The sequence below is a fragment of the Brachycentrus maculatus genome, unplaced genomic scaffold (genome assembly GCF_059751285.1).
Source record: "Brachycentrus maculatus isolate JH-2025_06_01 unplaced genomic scaffold, ASM5975128v1 h1tg000105l, whole genome shotgun sequence".
Classification (NCBI taxonomy): domain Eukaryota; kingdom Metazoa; phylum Arthropoda; class Insecta; order Trichoptera; family Brachycentridae; genus Brachycentrus; species Brachycentrus maculatus.
The window spans coordinates 570,149-589,763 of record NW_028280859.1 but is presented as its reverse complement, the minus strand read 5'-3'; the positions used below and the strand labels follow the sequence as shown (position 1 = coordinate 589,763).

At 36.7% G+C, this 19,615-nt stretch overlaps 1 protein-coding gene across 2 annotated transcripts; it reads right to left on the bottom strand.

Moving 5' to 3' along the window:
* Nucleotides 1–380: 380 nt before the first annotated feature.
* Nucleotides 381–14,325, bottom strand: LOC148310102 (uncharacterized). 2 transcript variants are annotated; one of them, XM_088258941.1, is made up of 9 exons: nucleotides 13,948–14,325; nucleotides 13,706–13,869; nucleotides 13,229–13,328; nucleotides 10,674–12,879; nucleotides 9,881–10,128; nucleotides 8,954–9,121; nucleotides 8,188–8,372; nucleotides 6,122–6,502; nucleotides 381–5,556 (listed from the first exon to the last, which is right to left on the bottom strand). In XM_088258941.1, exons 1-9 carry the CDS (start codon nucleotides 14,045–14,047, stop codon nucleotides 5,224–5,226), a joined length of 3,885 nt encoding a protein of 1,294 aa, XP_088115067.1. In that variant the 5' UTR covers nucleotides 14,048–14,325; the 3' UTR covers nucleotides 381–5,223. The 2 variants fall into 2 exon arrangements, with proteins under 2 accessions (XP_088115067.1, XP_088115068.1); XM_088258942.1 differs by lacking the exon at nucleotides 8,954–9,121.
* Nucleotides 14,326–19,615: the final 5,290 nt, after the last annotated feature.

The following is a 19,615-nucleotide window of genomic DNA, read 5'->3' as shown; positions in this document are numbered from 1 at the left end:
TATTTTGCTTGTTCAAAATGGATAGTAACTAAGTTAGCGCTTCAATTATTGATTATGAATTACAAAAAGAAGAAAGCATGTTTTTGGAATGTTGGTACATACTAATACTGCTCAAACTAGTCCAAAAAAGATTTCATTTGTGTTAATTTCAAATCTGAGTACTACATAGTTGGAATAAGGATTGTAAGCTACGCATCAGAAGTAGAGTATAACTCTACAAGTGTTTGGGTGGCCAATTTAAATGTTGAGTTTAATCCTTCATATCTTTACAGATTGGAAAAGGAGTAGTATTAATTGTCTTGTTATAGCGATAATACCCTAAACTTATCTACAATCAATATACATAATAAACAGTGAAAAAGGAATTAAAACTCCATATCTTTTATTTATAAATTTCATGCACTTCAACACAAAACACCGAACAATGTCAATATTAAATTTTTAATTCAACAGTACAAGCTCAAAATATTACAAATACATCACAATATATAAGTACACAGAAAACGAAGCATCAAACAATTTGTGACTGAAGAAATCAAATTGAAATTTAAAATTGAATATGTACATTTTTTATACAAATTTAATAAATTTTACTCGTAGATTCTTTCATAATACGGAATGTAAACAAAAATCTATAAAATGAATGCAATTACATTAACCAAACAAAAATTCTGGAACCGGAATATTCAACAAATACATACTATTACATTGTTACATACATACTAAAAAAAACAATCAGCAGTTAGGTTAGGTTATAAATGTATGATGAATACAAGGACACTACAAGAATTGCTCCAAAGCGTAATTTTTTTTCCATATCATGTGTATGTTTATTTTGAGTGGATCTCCTAAAACAAAACCATCCTACCCAAACTAAACTAAACTAAACTGGTGTTTATGATGTTTTGCTGGGAAAGGGCCAGTGTACAAATGACGGTTAATTCTAAAAAAACGAGGAACTGAAGAAACAAATGTGTACATAAAAAAATTATTTAATCTTTTACTAACAATGATATGATATATAAATAACATAACAAGCATCGAGTTGATTTAGAAATATTTTTTTCTCTCTTTCAGACTGAATACTGATATATTATACTTTCTAAATATGTATATATTGTGACTTGTTTAATATGACTGGTATTTCTAGTGAGGTTCTGCACTTGACAATGAATTATCGTTTTGCTTTACATACTGAGTATTATTTATGTGATCTAAATATGCACTTAACCTTTTGACTGCCACAACCGTATTAACATATCGCTCACTCCTTTCAAGAACGTCATAAATCAAAATACTTGATTTTTCAGGAGAACGATTTTAAAGTTTAAAAATATAACACAATGTATTAAAAATAAATATCAACCCACTTATTGAACTTTTTACTGTGCAACAGATCTTTTTAGGTAAAACCTGAAAGTTTTTTCTAAATTTGAGAAATATTTAATTTATTTATAAAAATAATTAACCAATACATTTTCTTCAAAATGCAAAAACAACATTTTCTGCCCTGTAGCTGGTAAATATTAAGTTAAAAATATGCCTCTTTTGCTGGAATATAAAGCACTTTTCTGAGCATTCCGAATACATGCACAACTGAAAATTGACGATTTTTGATTTATGACGTTCTTGAAAGGAGTGAGCGATATCTCATGTTTCCCTGGTTGTGACGCTGGCCATACAAAACATTTGTGTTTATATATTTGACTTTCCTACTTGCTTTAATAGCCAAGATGAAGTATTTTTGATGGTGTTAATATTGGAATATGATTAAGACATACTAAGATATGACAACTTTTGTAAAGCTATGGACTGCCCAGTAATTGAGGATCTGTAACACGAGGTGTTACTGTTGCGATGAGATATTTGTTGTTAATTTGTCGAGTATGTAGAGTCATTCAGATCAATAATGAATTTTTACAATTGTTCCCAAAAAAATATCAAAATTATTTACAAATCAATCCAAAAGTAATATACAAAAAACTAAATTTTAAATTCTAATAATGTTACAAAGCTAAGGGATCATAAGGAGTGTTTTAATTTTGAAAATAATTTTATTATAGCCAAATGAAATAAAAATTTTATGAAGTTATAAAAAAAATTCATTTGATATTTTGTCAGTGGTTACAGAATTTGGCTACTATGCCGAAGTTCCCGGATTCGATTCCCAGGAGAGAGTCAAAATAAACATACAAGTTTTTTTTTCCTCTGATATTTATTTAATATTACCCTGGACTGGTACTCGGAGCGTAAGACTGATCACCTTGCCTTCATATAATTAATGATAAACATAACATTGCATCAATTTGATGCAAAGTTCTATGCAAAATTTGGGGGCGGATAAGGGTGAGAAGAAGTTATTTTGAACATGAGTTTTTTTGTTCAATTTATTGATTTGGCGTTTTATTTATTTATAAATTGTTAAATTAAACACAGATTTTTTGATCTACAAAGTTGTATTTTATTGTTAAAAACACATAAAAATTAATATTGTGACAATTGTTTCGCCTAGTTATGGCATTTCAAACGAATGTCCAAAATTTCATTCGTTTGAAAATGCCATAACTAGGCGAAACAATGGTCACAATATTTTGTGTATTTTCAACAATAAAATACAACTTAGTAGACTCAAAAAATGTATGTTTGATTTAACAATTAATACATAAATTGAATATGAGTGCTCAGTGATGTGATTTAAACCATTGGTATATTAAACAAGACACAATTCAATAAAAAATAAAATAAAAATCAATATTGCAACAAATTGCTTTAGTAAAAATCTTCAAATTTGAACTTAAATCAATAAAAAATGGATAGATATTACCTCAAAGTGACTGCGGAATCAATCAATGTAATTAAATGTATTCAGTCTTGAATGTTAAACATACATAGTTTCACCGAAAGTAACGCATGCAATGCAATTTTACATAAATTTATTTTGGGTAAATTATTTTTGTCCAATTCTAGTCCAAAAGCAATAAAAATCAACAAAAAGTACCTTAACACAATCCCTTCAAATATTTACACATAATGGCATTTATCGAGATATAAAAAAATATATATTTAAAGAAAAAAAATGTTGACAATGAACAAAAAAATATACATACATTATTACATATGATTTGGAGGTATACTGTGATTTCATCAAAAGTTTGACCTTGTAACGAAAAGTCCATACAAAAAATAGACTAACCAGATCCTAACACCTTGTATAATACCCTCATCCATTTATAACTCATCATTTCTGCTAGTAAATTACACTTTCAGGACCCACATGCTTAAAAATTATAATCAAATATGTATATCTTTTTAATATGGCGACTGGTAATAATTTATCTTTAACAGATTTCTAATGATAATTTATAAGTGTCTATGGCATACATTTAATAAATAATAATAATTTTGGATAATTTATTCGGCACCATTTTCGTAAAATTGTAACTCGAAGGCATTTCTGCTTTTCTATTAGTTGATCCAAATTTCGCATGACTTAATTTTTATTTTATCTTTGAAAATACAAGTTTATAATTGCACGTCAACCCTAATTATTGCTTTGAAATTATATGATAAATTTTACACTAATTATATGCTTTTTTCAATTCCTGGCCAAAACTTCTTGAAAAAATATCAATTTATTCCCTCGATACATTGAACATGGACAAGCATCACGCGACACATGAAAAATGAAAGCTTAACAGCTGACTATGACATTTTTAAATGTTTGCAAAACACAAAACCAATAACAATAAATAAAATCTGAAAATACTGACGACCACTGCATAATACATAATAAAAGTAATTGGTCATTTGATTATGTGAGGAAATTCACTGAGGAAATTTAGTAATTAAAAAAAATATATAGGTGTCGTATTAATGCCGCTACGACTTTTTAAAAGTTTCAACAACAAAAGGCGTGAAACATTATATGAGCTGCACAAATATAAAATAATTGGGTGAACGCTGTGTTGCAAGACTAGTAAATATGACCTATATTTGGGCTCTTTTCTAGGCGGACATTGAGGCGGTACAAATGTATTGCAAAAGAGTAATTTTAATTTAAATGCTGTAGTAATACATATACATTTTTAATGACCTGCAAAATTGACATTTATTTTAGGCAGCTCTGAATACTATTTGTAATTTCTGTCACTGACTAGAATTTTAATAAAACACAGTTGTCAGGCACCGGTATGCGTGCGTCTGTCTGCCTTTCTCTTATCTTTCAACACTTACAAACTAATATAAATATACAAAATAACGATTGTCATTCAAAATTTAAGAAAGGACTTCATCATAAATTTAAAAAAAAACACTAACCATTTATGTATCCTTAATTTAGGCATCAAAGATAAATAAATAAATAGTGTTTTAATTTTTAAAAGTTTACAATAAAATTCAGTTCGGCTAAGAAATGTCAGAAGACAATATCAATCAGTTAGAAAGTACATATATATAAAGATGTCTCAACAGATGTGAAGCTTTTTTTTAAGTAGGGAATATGTATGTCTAGGCTTTTACAGGGCAGTGATAATTTATACACTGTCTACCACAGTAATAAAATACCAAGTAGGTATATAGTTTAAACATTGCTTACATTTTGTAAAAAACTTTTTTCACTAGAAGTAAATGTCTAGAAGTGAAGTTAAAGTTACTTATACCACATAGTTGGAACATAAACTTCCCTACGTAATCAACATGGGGCTTAAGATCCGTCATTGTTACACCCTACAACTTGTACCATACTTGTATGTACTAGCTTGTGCCACTTGGACACTTCTAATGTGTACGAGTCCCTTGAAGTCATTACCACATAACACACTTAAATCAGCCAATTTCAGGTAGTAAACTCTGTAGAAGCCCAGACATTCATATTCCATTATTAACACATTGTTTTCGGGAGATTTTTTCATCTACCCCGACCCTAATTATACTCAGACAGTCTGCCGCCCGACTCTCAGTATACTAATCACAAGTAACCGCAAACCCAATACCCATCTGTACAATTTTTTCAGGGTCTCTCGCGCCCTACCAAAAGTGAGCAAATAGAACTCTTATAAGCGTCTCCCATTCTCTACCAATAGTATGTAAAAGACGCTTTTAAGCTTTTCCCGCAAACAATGTGTTAAAAATTGCTTAGTGGCTGTGGAAACATCTATAATATGTCTCGATTGAATCTGGTGTTTGTGTTTACAAAGATTTAGATATAGTTAATTGGAAAGGAGTTCAGTCGGTCTCGTTGTAAGCGAAGTTATACTTCTGACTGCCCTGGAAGCTGAGAAGTTTCCCTTCGATGAGGCACTGCACGACCCAGGAGGTGGAGACCAGCGGCACGCCCTCCAGGCCGGCCTTGTTCTGCACCTCGTGAGGGCAGTCGCACTCGGTGACGATGGCCACGCCGCTGCCCAGCTCCATGTTGTCCTCGGTGAGGATCCGCGTGTTGGCGCCGGCCAGACTGCACACGCGCTCCCAGAACTTTGTAAAGTTGTCGTTGTCGCTGCACAGCAGGATCAGCTTGTCCTTGAAGGGGGTGGCGCTCCCGCGCTCCGTCAGTGATATCTGCAACCGCTCAATCTTATTAATAGGTTATAATATAAATCCGCCTCCGCAGTGTTAACACGTTACCACGCTCGGCGACCGTTCTGGAGGTCATGGGTTTCATTCCCAGGGGGGGAGGTCAAATAAATATCGGTGAATTAATATTACCCTGGACTGGTACCTGAAGTGGAGGGCTGACCACCTTTTCTTCGTGTGTTAACGGTCAACATAATACTGCGTTTATTTGATGCAGTGCCCTATGCACCATTGGGGTGCGGATAAGAGTTTGAAGAAGAGATATAAATATAAATATTTTTAATTATTAGGTTAGGTTAATTCTTATTCACTTAGTGTAGTGGTCGGTAAGCCAGAGATTTCGAGTTTAAATCCCGGGGAATATCGGTTATTTTTCACTATAAGCAATAATTATTCAATGTAACCGTAAACTGGTATCTGCGCAGAACCGATCGGCATCATAGTGAAGATAAACACTGAGCTGATATGATCCGATGCTTTATACACCGTCGATAGCGTATAAGAATTAGAAGAGTAATTGAATTAATGATTTCTTAAAAAAACCAGTCACCTTCCATCTGATGTAGCGATTTTTCTCGAAGGAATAGCCAGTGGGGAGGATGAACTCGTTCTGGTCCATGGCCTTGTTCTCCAGGCAGCTGTTGATGACCCACAGGTAGGAGAGCGCCTTGATGTTGGCTCCCAGGCACTGGATGTACTTGGCGGTGAGGCAGGGTCGCGGCACGATGAGCTTGCAGGCGGCGTATCTGCTCTTGGGGATGTCCTCGAAGTGGCTGTACACTGTGCCGCCCGCCCGCTCCAACTGCTCCCGCAGCCGCTCCTTCTGGAAGGGGATGTTGGCGAGCATGTTGTCCTCGTCCTTCTCCGTGCTGGGGGAGGACTCCGTGCACTGCGAGCTGTCGCTCCAGTTTTTGGGGGACGATTGCTTATCCTAAAAATTACCATTTAAATAAATTTTACTATCTAATTTCATCCGCCTCCATAGTGCAATGGTCAGCGCGCTCGGCTACCGTTCTGGAGGTCCCGGGTTTGATTCCCAGGGGGGGGGGTCAAATAAATAAAAGTGATTTTTCACTCTAATATTTATTCAATATAACCCTGGACTGGTACCTGAAGCGGAGGGCTGATCACCTTTCCTTCATGTATTAACGATCAAGATAACATTGCGTTTATATGATGCAGTGCCCTATGCACCATTGGGGTGCGGATAAGGGTTTCGAAGAAGTGTCATCCGAGCTGTTGACCATTTTTCTCTAAATTTTACTTTTCGTCTTTTGTCTTAACTTTTTTAGGCTTTTTATACCCAATTCGTAACACATTTCGGACGGGTATTTTTTACGCAAGCGGACTGCTGGCCACTTGATAAATATGTACATATAGTTAAGACCTTAATAAAGAGATTGGTATATAATATTCACATATGTAAAAACATTAAATATGTAATTTCTTTTTTCTGACTTTGAAATGAGGCCGGCGCAAAAGGCAAAAATACCATTCCCGTTCTTAAGCATCTATCAACTGCACGGGTAGAAATACCTTTCCCGTCCGAAGTGTGTTAATAAGTTGATCCGTAAATTTATATAATATAATTAAAAATACAATTTGTAAATAAGGGTACAAAGTTTAACTTTGATGGTATTCTATCAAGAAATATCTATATATATATATAAAAAATGTTCCGTCTGTTTGTTTGTACTTGATGCGTTGCTATATTAAGCATAGGAAATGTTTGAAACTTTCAAAATATCTTCATTACATTCTCGCGGAGGTAACTGTATTAAAACAATCACATGACAACATGTGAAAAGTATTTTAACCATAAAAAAACTGTACGAAACTGTAAGCATGTGGGAGTTAAATGTCATATTTATTAAACACTGTCCATTGTTTACAAACAGAATTTGATTTTGGAATAAATTTATCACTTAATGAAAACTTTTTACCAGGTACTCTTATCCTATTGAGAATAAAATAGGAATGCTTCTCCATGGTCAACTTTAGGTAAGAAATCCATGCTTCTTACATGGACAACTGTATGTGGCCTGCTGACGCGTTTGAAAACCTTCTGATTATTTGTGTACGCGCCAGATAGAAAGACAAAAAACATTGTGTATCCAAAAGCACTACAATAAATAAAAACACATATGGCCGATTTACACACTGTCAAATTTAGGCAACAAAAACTTAATTTTATTAATTGATTCGGCAGTCACAGTGGTAAAATCTATCCATTTTTAATTAATGTTTTACTTAGTAAATACCACTATTTCTTAAAATCTACTGTGACACGTGTTTTGGTGCATTCAATGATTTTCAAACACCGAAAATGATGCGGAATGCATCGAAACACGTGTCACAGTAGATTTTAAGAAATAGTGGTATTTACTAAGTAAAACATTAACTAAAAAAAGAAAAATTTAACCTAAGCTTATCGCTTCTGATTGGCTCCGGCCTCGCCTCAAGTCCGACTTCAATTGGATTCAATTGGAAGGCGAGAGGCTTCCGACGAGGCGCTTTCATAAACTCGTGTTTATTTTTTTGAGTGGCGTTGCAACGGATGCCGGGTACACGCTAGTCTAATTATAAAAGATTGATTTCATAAATGCATTTAGTTACCCTCGGTCTGGGGAGGTCTGTGCAGGTGAGAAGGAAGTGAAGGCCGCTGAAGAAGGTGCTGCCCTCGGGGGGGATGGGCCCCAGCTTCATGACGGTGTTCTCGTCGCAATCGAACTTGGTCACCTTGGAGCACTTCCTCCCGGCCACCACCTGCTTGGAGGCTCCCTTGATGGGCAGGTCCACAGCTGCAACACAACTCACTCATCACAACCACAACTCATGTCTGACTCAGTGTTGAGCTATTTGAAAATTTCAATATTAGGTTCATTTTTTTCATTTAACTACACGATTCTTTGCCGGAGGTTTTGATTAACAAGGGAATCAAAATATTACGAGTGATTTTTCACTCTAATATTGATTGAATACTACCCTGGACTGATACAATGCGTAAGAGGGTTAAAGAGAAAAATTCCTTCCAAGAAATCAAAATGTTAAACTAGAAGTGGACTATTGTATGGTATAAAAAAAACAGGTAATATTTTGCATATCAAAAGCATCGTTAACTTTGTGGTATGGTAATATAACAGACTACATTTGTCAAATGATGATGGAATGATTATGCCGAAACCAGTAGTCATGACATAGTGTTTTTAAGTGGTACACAAAGTGAACGATGAATGATAAATGGAGTGTTACCATTTTATGTTTTTGAATGAATTAAATGCGGGAAAAATACACACAGTACATATCCTTATGAACATTGTCTCAGTGTTCCGAGAGCGCATAGCGATGTTTCGGATGTCTATATGAAAGGATGGGAAGTTACCGCGGATGCCGTGTATCTTGCGCGGGGTCTTCTGCACCTCGGGCTGCACCCCTGCCACCTCCTCCAGGGCCCCGCTGGAGGCGCGGCTGTCCCCCCCCTCGCTGCTCTCGCTCTCCTGCCGGCGCTTGGGCGTGCCCCCCATCCTGCGGCTGCCGCGGCCCCGGCCTCCTGGGGACCGTCACATTATGGTTAGCAAAGGGTGCTGCATTTTGGTATCATACATGACACAAAATGCCCAACTCTCTTCTAGCGGACCGGAAGGTCTGCTGATGACAGCCAACAGTCCGGTTTCTCCTTAGGAGATTTATGTGGTTTTCTTCCAGCAATGAGCAAATGAAAAGTTTGTGATTGGCCCACACTAGATTATCCCTCCTGTTCCCAACACAGATTAAAATAAAACAACTTTTTTTAAGTAAGAAAAAACAAAAATCCACATAATGATCTATAAACCTTGTACATTATAAGCATGTAAATAACAATCTAAAAAAAGGGTACTGCATTATGCTGTCGTCTTGCTGTGCTAGGGAATCAAACCCGCAATGCCAGTTCCACAGTTGAGCTTCTATCCAACTATAACCCCTAAGATGTCAAACAAATGTAAATTTGATTCTTAAATTGATAATAAAATAAGACATGCCATAACAATGGAGACCAAAGAAAAATTGTGTCGTGTTGTGATCCCGTGGTTAGTGTCGCGGACTCTTGAGCCAGAGTTTCTCAATTCGAACCCTCTACCACAATTACCTATTTCTAATAATGAAACCTATTTCTAATAATGAGTCGCTTAGGATCACAGAAATAGTATGAAATTGAAGTATTTTTGTGAATACTAAAAACACAAATATTTATCTTTTTTAATAAAAAAAGAGATGTCTGATATAGTTTTATCTAAAGCAGTCAAATATGTATGTGTAAGTTAAGAGTCACCTAATGAAGTGGAAGCCTTGGGGCTGGACGGCGAGTTGAGCACTCCCTTGTGAGAGCCTCCCTTGTCCCGCAGGCGGGCGCTGCGAGGACCCTGGATGATATTGTCCAGGTCCAGCTCCCGGTGCACGCGCCGCCGCGGCGTGCCGGGCGCCGAGTGCGGGGACTTGGGAGGGTTGGACTCCTTGAACGACTTGGCCTGGTCCTCTGTCAGGTAGATCTCCGATGCCACCACCATCACCATGTTATTCCTGAACACACATTTATAAATTAATCAAATGTAGAGTCCCAGCTGTAAGAGAATTTATGTATCTGATCCATAAAATAATTACTCATTATATTTGCGACAAGAAAATTGTAATTAAAGGGAGACTGTTTAGGTCTGTTTCAATATTACAAAGTAGAATAGAGATTTTCGGAAACAATAATTTTGTTGCTCGATACTCACGTGCGGTCTTGTGGTGCATTTGATATCATTACAGTAAATTTAAGTGTTCAGATGACCTCAGATGTAAATCAAAAAACCATTTATGATTATACTGAATTTATTTATTTTTGTGGCAGGTGTTTTGCTTTGCAAGGACTGTATGAGGGTTGCGTGAGTGTGCTGTTTAAACTGTGTAAAAAATCCACAGGCGATTTAAAAATGCCAGTCATTAAAATTAAAGCCCAGAAGTTAATATACATTACAAAGTTCAAACTTTAACTTCCGTAGGTAATTGATGCCCTGAACTACTTTTAGAATTTAAAAGCATTACTAACCAGTCATAGAATAAATGTAAAAGAAGTAACTAACCTATCCGTAGTGCATTTATAGCACACAGTTCCCGCTTCCGTCTTTTCAATTCCTAAAACCAAACTCGGCTCGTAATTCTGTTGGTCGTCCACCATTGCGTAAATGGACTGTCCGACCAGCGGAAGTTCCGTCATGTTGCCAAAGATGATAAAATCATCCAGAAGAGTTTTCAACTGGCCGTCGTCAAACTGAATGCAGTACTTATTGCTGTCCAGAACCTGTTTCACTTTCCCCGAGTAATATCTTTTATCCACCCATTTTGCCAAAACCAGATTGCCCTCCGGATATTGGGCTTCTTCAGAAATAAGAGCGGGGATGGCGCTTTCGGCGACGGTAGAACTTACAGCGGGTGAGGCCGACTTTAACTTTCTGATTCGAGGTGTCGTTTTCGGCGAGTTTCTATTCTCGTCAGAAATGGGGCGTTTCTCCAATTTGAAATGGGTGTGAGATGACTGGCACTTATCTGGCTCGGTGGGGATCATTTCGGGAGAATTGATACTTTCCAATTCTTGTATTTCTTCGTTAGTAATGGAAAGATCCGATTTTTTGACAATAAAGAATTTTTTTCCAGACAATACCCGTTTTGTTTTTGTTTGAATTTTTTTCTTGGAACTTTTAGGAGTCGTACGATTGCAATCGTTTTCAGTTTTTTCGGGACTTTTATGGATTTCTCGAGAATTGTCGGAATTATTAACTTCCGCGGGCGACTGGGCGACTTCTTCCCCGCCGTAGACTTCGGAAAGGCTGGCGATGATTTCGTCGAGTTTCTGCTTGAGGGCGAGCAGTCCTTTGACGGATGTCGGGATGAAGGATAGAGTTTTCCTGGGCAGCTGCGGGATGACGAAGGCGCCGTCGCTGGTGCGGGACGAGGAGGAGGAGGAGGAGCTGGCGGTGGAGGTGAAGGAGGAGCGGGGGTGCACGGGCAGCTGCAGCAGCCCGCCGCTCGTTACGCTGGACGGGGAGCAGCTCTTGGACACGTCCCCCGCGTACGGATCCACCGTCAGTCTTCTCGACAGTCTCTGGTATTCTTTCAGGGTTTGATTTCCCAAAACATTGTCCGTCTTGACTATAAACATGGACAGGAAGTCGTTATTGTCATCCGTATACACCTGTATGTTGAAAGTGGGAGTATTCGAATGACCGCCGTTAGAGTAGTGAGAACCGTTGGAGTGACCGTTATTTAAAGAGGAATTTGAGGAATTGTTTCTAATGCTGGTATCCGATTTAGAGTTGTTGGACAGTTTGGAATGGCCTTCAGGGAGTTTATTATAATCTACAAATGGCGGAGTATTGTCCCCTTCGCTGTCGCTGATGTGAAAGGATTTCTTCAGGAGAGAGCCTTCGGTGAAGGGACCATTTTCTGGCGTGGAAGAGGAATATCCGTTAGATAAATAAGGCTTAGGTTTAAGATTTAAACTAGTCGGAAGATCGGCATTATACGGGGAATCTAGCTCTACAGATGCGGTGCTATCTTGGTCGATCGTTCCGCCCGAAGAGGAATGTTTTTCCACATTACCGTTGGATAATTCCGCAGAACTGTGGTCGCTTTCGTTTAAATGAGCCGCATCCGCGCTCTTAACGCATTTAGAACCTTGAAGCGACATAATTTTGCTGTCTCGGGGCTCTTCGTCCTTAGGGCTATCTACCTCCATAGTCGAGGGGGACAAATACAACTTAATGTTTTGCGAATCACCAGCATCAAAGCTCTGAGATTCTCCAGATTGAGTATATTCTCTGTTTGTTATTGCGGGACTCGCAGGCTTCAGCTTATCATTCTCGAGCCGATCCGAGGTGCAATCCACTTCGGGGATATTAGCCATATTTTTAAAGAAGTCCGGTGAGAACCTCGATTGTGTTTTTTGTCTGACTCTTACATCGATATCGGAGCTAAGAGACCTCTTTAATCTCCGGCCCGGTTTGGGAGATGGTTCTTCGCAACAAGTATTATAACTATTGCTTCGCTTCGTTCTCGGGGAAGTTCTGACGGGAACACTAAAGAATTTAGTGACATTATCACTGTTTATACGGCGAATCTTGGAAGGGGTGCATCGGGAGGAAATAACATCTCGCATTACTTGAGGAGAATTTTCTAGCGAGGTGGAGGATCCCGGGGTGAGATTGGTTGTTGAAGGGCAATTTTTTTTACATGGGATCGGAGTAAGTTCCGAAGACTTTCTTCTATTTGTTAGAGATAATTCCATCTTTTCTAAAATGTAAATAAAAAAGGAATAAAGAAAGCTGAAATGGAAATAGTTGGAAATAAAATAGAGTAAAAATAAATTTCATAGTTTTAAAGCATAAGTACAACCGTAAAAAAACTGTTTTTTTTTTAAATATAGACCAACCGAAAATGTTTCGACAAAAATATTGATAAAAAAAATATTTTCTAGACAGAACTGAAACATTAGATCTATTCATATTGAATTGCCAAAATTCGAATTGCGATAGTCTAAAAAGCAGGTGTGCAATTTATACAACATAACATATTTTATTTTTGTTGATAATATATTTATTTCTGTCTAAAATAAGGGAACATATGATAGTAGTTTAATTACCTGATGAATCAGAAATTGTGATGGCTGAATTTTTTTCAATAGTAGAATCCGTTTCAGTTTCCAAAATTACTAATGGATCTAGTTTTGCTACAACTTCCACCTGGATAAAATAAAATCAATATATAACAATGCACCAACAAATGTTTTAAACAATTTATGAAAAGAGGCAAGCGGAACATTATTCGTAAATAACAAAAATGTGGAATATTACATTGGGGTGCTGTTTCGTAGGAGATTATGGAAAGTTTATAGTATGGTAACTAAATAAGCTGACCTATACACCGTGGAGGTGGACTAAAAAGCCTTTATTACTTAGCGATGTAACTCAACAATGATAATTAATAAAAGCTGTACAGAAATTATGACAAAATACATAAAAAGCTTTTTTTAAATATGTTTATTTAATGCTTCATATTGGCCAACATTGAAAGCGGCATCAGTTTCTTGCAACACTTTTTTACAAAATATTTTTCTTACATCATTTGAAGTCACCATACTGTCGCTGCTTATATCCAAATTATCAGGTATTTTATATTCTGTACTCTGAGAAAATATTGACTGACTTTCTCTCGGTCGTAGATCATCTAACGTATCAATTCTCTGGCTCATAACCTCGCAATAAGTTTCTTGGCTGTCATTTTCTGAAATCAATACGAGAATAAATAAAATAATTTATAATCAGGTCGTGTTAAGATCACGAGGAAAGTAAATAAAGTTACTTTGGGCCGGAAAGGTTTCCGAATTCTCGAAATTGACATCGGAAGATATTTGATTGTTCTCACTATTCAAATCGAAATCAAATTCTTCATTGGAGTCCATTTTCAGCGGAAGGAGTTACTGCGACTTTTAATGCAGATCAGGATATAAATCTATCCAATAAATCATATAAATAGTAAACAAAACACGTTTTGGCGGCTTTTCATTCGTTGGTAAAAATGACGAGATAAAAATTGCTCTACGTAGCAACACAAAGGTATGCCCGATTAAGGAAGGCACCACGCAACATTGAAAACGTCAAGGCAAATTTACTTATATACTGAAAATGTTAAACGAAAGCGATTCCATTACCGGGAAACCGCCATGTTTGACATATAATCAAGGTGTTTTTTGTCTATGACTTATGTCATTTGGAAGATTGGAATGATTGGAGGAAAGTGCTGTATATACTAGCGCTGGTAGTTTAAGCCCCCCGCAAGCGAGCGATTTTTGCTTTTGGAATCTTGATTCGGAATATGGTTTTGGTTTTGGATACGTTCGTTTCCAAATAAGATGAAATAAATGCTTTAAAGATGAAAATGAATAAAAAATAAATAAAAAAGTCAAAAACGTTGGCAGAAAACTCACTTGTCCTAACTTTAACCCTTTGGTGACCAATATCTGATATATCGGAATTCTAGCGAGAAATACCGGATCACTAGTATAAAATCTTTGACCGGATCCGTCGGATCTGACGTCATGATTTAAAAAAATTTTCAGAAACATTTTGGACTGTATGTTAGGGATTCCTTCAGGGTTGTGCATTTTTTTCGAATTACATCAAACATCGAAATTTACAATTATTGTTCATTTACACCTTACTGTTAGTTGTAATATTACACTCCCTACAGCTCCCTGTGTGAAGCACATGTAGTCCACAAACTGTCTCCAGGCTTTTCAGTCAACTGACAGTTCCCTTGCATCCCCCCAAGTCAGGTCCGCGTCCTGAAGTTCAGACTTGTCAGCAGTGGTCGTCCTGGGCGGCGCGGACCTGATTAAGAATTAAGAATCTTGATTAAGAATCTCGGGTGGCATGCGGAGTACATGACCAAGCCTTTTCTGGCATAGTAACCCAAAAACTCCTAGTAACCAAAGGGTTAATGTTATTCACCAAAGATTATAAACAAGAGTACCCACTTTAGTGGGAAAATATTCATTTATGAATTAATTCGGTATTCCCAAAAAGGCAAACGCCAATCAAAAACTCACATGGAAAACGTTCGTTCGTGTGGAGGCTTAGTGTATTGTAAATTAAAATTAGTAGAGAAATGAAATTTGCTAGAAAGAAAAAGAATGTGCCCTTCTCTTAGTTGCCTAGACAGTATGATTTTTATTTCGCTTCGCTTTTTCGTTGAATTGTTGTATTCCATTAGAATATTTTAAAACTTATTTGGGAGAATAACTATAAATATGCACGCTTTATGCATTATATAAGTAGGTACTAGGGTATTGATTGAGTGACTGGATCAAAATTTTGAATGAATCCCTTTCACTAATACTGACCCGTTCACTGGCTTACTGTTTCATTGATTCATCGATCCACTGATTCTCCGATAAATTGATTTACTGGTTTTGGGCTGAAAATGTAAAGAAAAGGTTTGTAATCGCGATAATAAAATCTCTTGACGTTTTTTTTTCTTGAAAATTTGGCGTGATTTATCCGACGAAAGATCCATCATTCAATTGATGAATTTATCTATTACCTGCAGAAAAAACTACTCGTAAATTCAAGACAGTAACACATTTGGTAATAACTCAAAACGAAGTACTCTTTTATTTATTTTTGAAACAACAACGCTCATTCCACCACGTTCACTGGTTCACTTTGATAAATAAATCATCGATTTGGGAAGCGCGTAAAGTTCACATATAACTGTTTTAATTTTTTTTTAAGTTGGCTTCCTGATTTATGTGCGCGATAGGAAAGAAAATAAATAACTCACATTTTATCGCTCATGTACGCTGTTCGGACAGAATACATATCGCGGCTTATCTGTGTGAACTACAGACTAGTAAAATAATGTTCTAAACCTTTCTTAAATCACGTTCGCACGCTTGAAACAAAATAATCAGGGTTAATTGATGAAAATTACAAATGGCATTTCCTCAAATGTACTCGTTCACCATCGCGGGCACGCAACCTCGAGTGCCCTAGCCAATGCTGTTATTATATTATTGCTACCTACTCTTCCTCCTCCATATCTTTTACGAAAGGAGTTATTGAAAGGTTAGAAGTAAAAAAAGATACAAATATATTTTCAATATATATTCTAAAACAAAATCAAATTCCAATACATACTCCAAAAAATGTTCGCGTGGACACGTTTGGCCCTTTGCGCGGCCGGTCGAAATTGAATTTGACGCGTAATTGTGAAGTCATTATAATGAAACATTAGTTTGTGAAATACAAACGAATGTTTCATTATAATGACCCGATAAATGTCATTATAACGGTAAGGGACGACAACGACAAGATGCAAGTTTGTATTTGCAAGTTGCAACATCCACCGAAAAGTTGATAAGTTGTCAAGTTGTCAAGTCTCAGTCGGAAAGCAATTCGTTGAACAAGTGGGAAAAGCAAATTTATGCCGCTGGGATTACTTTGAGAATTGAGTTGGTTCGCAAACATCGCAACCGGAACGCACGCTGTACGTATTGTTGGATAATCTATATTTGTCTGCAATTATAATTGTAAACTGTGATTGCATTCATAGCGTATTGTGTACCTACGCTTTGAGATTAAATAATATAAATATTTTATTTTTGTACAAACTATTATTGATTTAGGGTATTAAAACAAGATGAAAGAGTATTACATATCTCAAAAAAAAAAATGACTGCCTAATCCGGAATTGGCACTCAGACCTTTGGATGACGCATCCGCTGCTCTACCGGTTGAGCTAAGGAGCTGCGTTAGTCGAGTGTTTTTGCCTAGAATTTTCGCTTATGAATTCCATGAAATTATAGTAACTTTAAAAATAAATACTAAATCCACTCACGAGTAGGTATCGGTTATAAAACATATAAAGTTGAAGCTTATGTAGGCCCATGACAAGCGGTGTTGCATAAGACGTAGCTAAATTTCAGAGTCATTTGGACCTTAGGTAATTCAAAATACTGAAAAGTTTATCATATTCTATCGATAGTATCAATTCTCGACGTCTATTATATTTTCTCTCGACGTCCATTCGCCAGGAACTTGACTTTGGACACGATGCGCATGGCAACGAGGATAGCCTGGAACGACTAGTTGTGATCGGTAGCCTGGAGGGAAAGAGAGGGAGAGGAAGATCCCTTACACGATGGACCGATCAAACTAAGGCAGCAGCAGGCACCTTAGTGGTTGGAGCGCTACGTGCAGCGCAGTCAAGGGATAACTGGAGAAGAGTCATTGCTTCTGCAAAGGGTCACAACCCTCAGCAATGAGGAATAAGACGGAGAAGAGAATTTATATTTGAAACATAATTCTACGAGCCATCTTTATTTTATAAGATACATGAATCCTTCACCGTGCCCATGACGATGTTTGATTGGCTAGATATCATTATTTCATATTGTTGAAATAATTTCCTGCATTCTAGGTAGTTAAAAAGGTAAATTATGTTCATATGAATATGAATATAAGCATTTAGCGTTTTTAAGTAAGTAAAGGCTAATTCGTTTAATATAATGAGACCATTTGATGAGGTAGGCACTCCTTTCGTTAGTAATTTGCTTTAAAAGTTTAGGCCTACTACCGAATGGTTTAAATACGCCTCCGAAGCGAATACTGGACATTGCGATGGTATGACTTTGTCAAGAATGAGGATGTAAGAAGAAATTACTATAATAGAGACGATGTATGGTATATGGCAAGGATACCGAGAATGCTGCCTGAAAGCCTAAACCTCTCTCGACTCTCCTTCGGACCCCAAAGATTTCGGTGGGCCGGAAGAACGCTGACAACCACTCAATGTTGCCTTCACTCAAAGTCCACTCATGCCAGGATTACGAATACCCGCCTAACTCAACGTCGCTCCACAGATGTCTTCATTCAAAATAATTCTACTATGGCGACTTTATTCATTGATGTAAAAACGTGAAAAATGCAAACGATTTTCGAAAAACGTACAGTGGAACCTCTCATAACGAGTAAAAAAGTGTGAAAAGTTTGCTCGCTTAACGAGCGACATTTCTTATAACGAGTGATAGAGAAAGGGCAAGTCACTTTTTTACAACATTCACTTGTGAGCCAGGGCTTCCGCGCCAGTTATAACAAATATGTTTCGCTTAATGAATAAGATTCTGGAACAAATTATGCTCGTTATGAGAGGTTCCACTCACAAAACTAAACAGTGTCAAATTCTATGCAAATTTATGAATGCTACAATGCTTTGTGACGTAACGTTCATAATTTTTGAGTCAATTGTCCAACAATGATATCCCTACATATGTTTTCTTTAATAGGAAAAGTTTTTGGATATTGAATTGCGATATTATTTATTAATTTTCATACAAAAAAAATACTCGTACGCACGAAACGTGTAAATATTTGCGAATGAAAAACAATACATTTTTGGAGTTATCGCTCATAATAACTGCCATCATAATATTGAAATATTCTGGAAACAATTTAGATTATGGGAGAGTGTTTTGTCCTATGACGATATTCAATTTCCGTGAAAAAATAGACTAAGAGACAGGGGTGTAGTGTATTATGTTAATATGTTTAATATTACCATTATCATTAGCAAAATTTTTGTGAAATGAGAAATAAAATTTGTCCATTTTATTAAATTTTAATTTACCTATCACTTAAATAATAATGCCTACATTGCTCTTATTTTCTTGTATGGCTATGAGACATGGCACCTTACAAGGGCCAAGAGCAACCGTACACTCAGGTTTGAGACTCGACGCCTGCCAATAATTTTTGCCTTCGTGAGGAACCTCATTGTAACAACTGTTGCCAAGAAAAGGCGATTCAGTTAGCTAGGCCATTTACTTCGCATGCTTCCGAGAGCCGCCATCAAGCTTGCCTCTTTTACAATGCATCAGGTTCTCGCCGCTCAGGACGTCTAAGGCTGATAATCCGTCGACAGTTATCGTCTGAACTTAAGGACTTGGGAGGATGCAAGGGATCTGACAGCTGACGGGAGAGGCTGTTTGTGGATCCCATATGCTTCACATAGGGAGTGGATTTGGGTAAGTAAGTAAATATAGCTTGTCAAAAACTAGTTTCGGCGAGACATGAGTCGTTTTGAATGACCTAAATGATATGTTCAGGTACACCGATTGACTGACTGGATTTCACTTTTGAAAGAATCTTATTCACCAACACTGAGTCGTTCATATGCAATGAGCCATTGATCTGATCTGATGAATTGTTGATTCAGCGGCTTGCGCATTGAACATCGTCTCGCCGTAGATACAATTTGAAACGAAAATTTCTGGAGATTTTTTTGGCGTACCTGCGTTTTTGAGAGATTGTTTTTTTTAATTGAAAAGATAATTGAAAAGATCCATCAATCAAATGATCTGGTGTTCATAAATTACGATTCTAAATAAACATATATGTAAGTAAATATATAGCACCTATATGTATAATACATATATATATATATATATATATATATATATATATATATATAT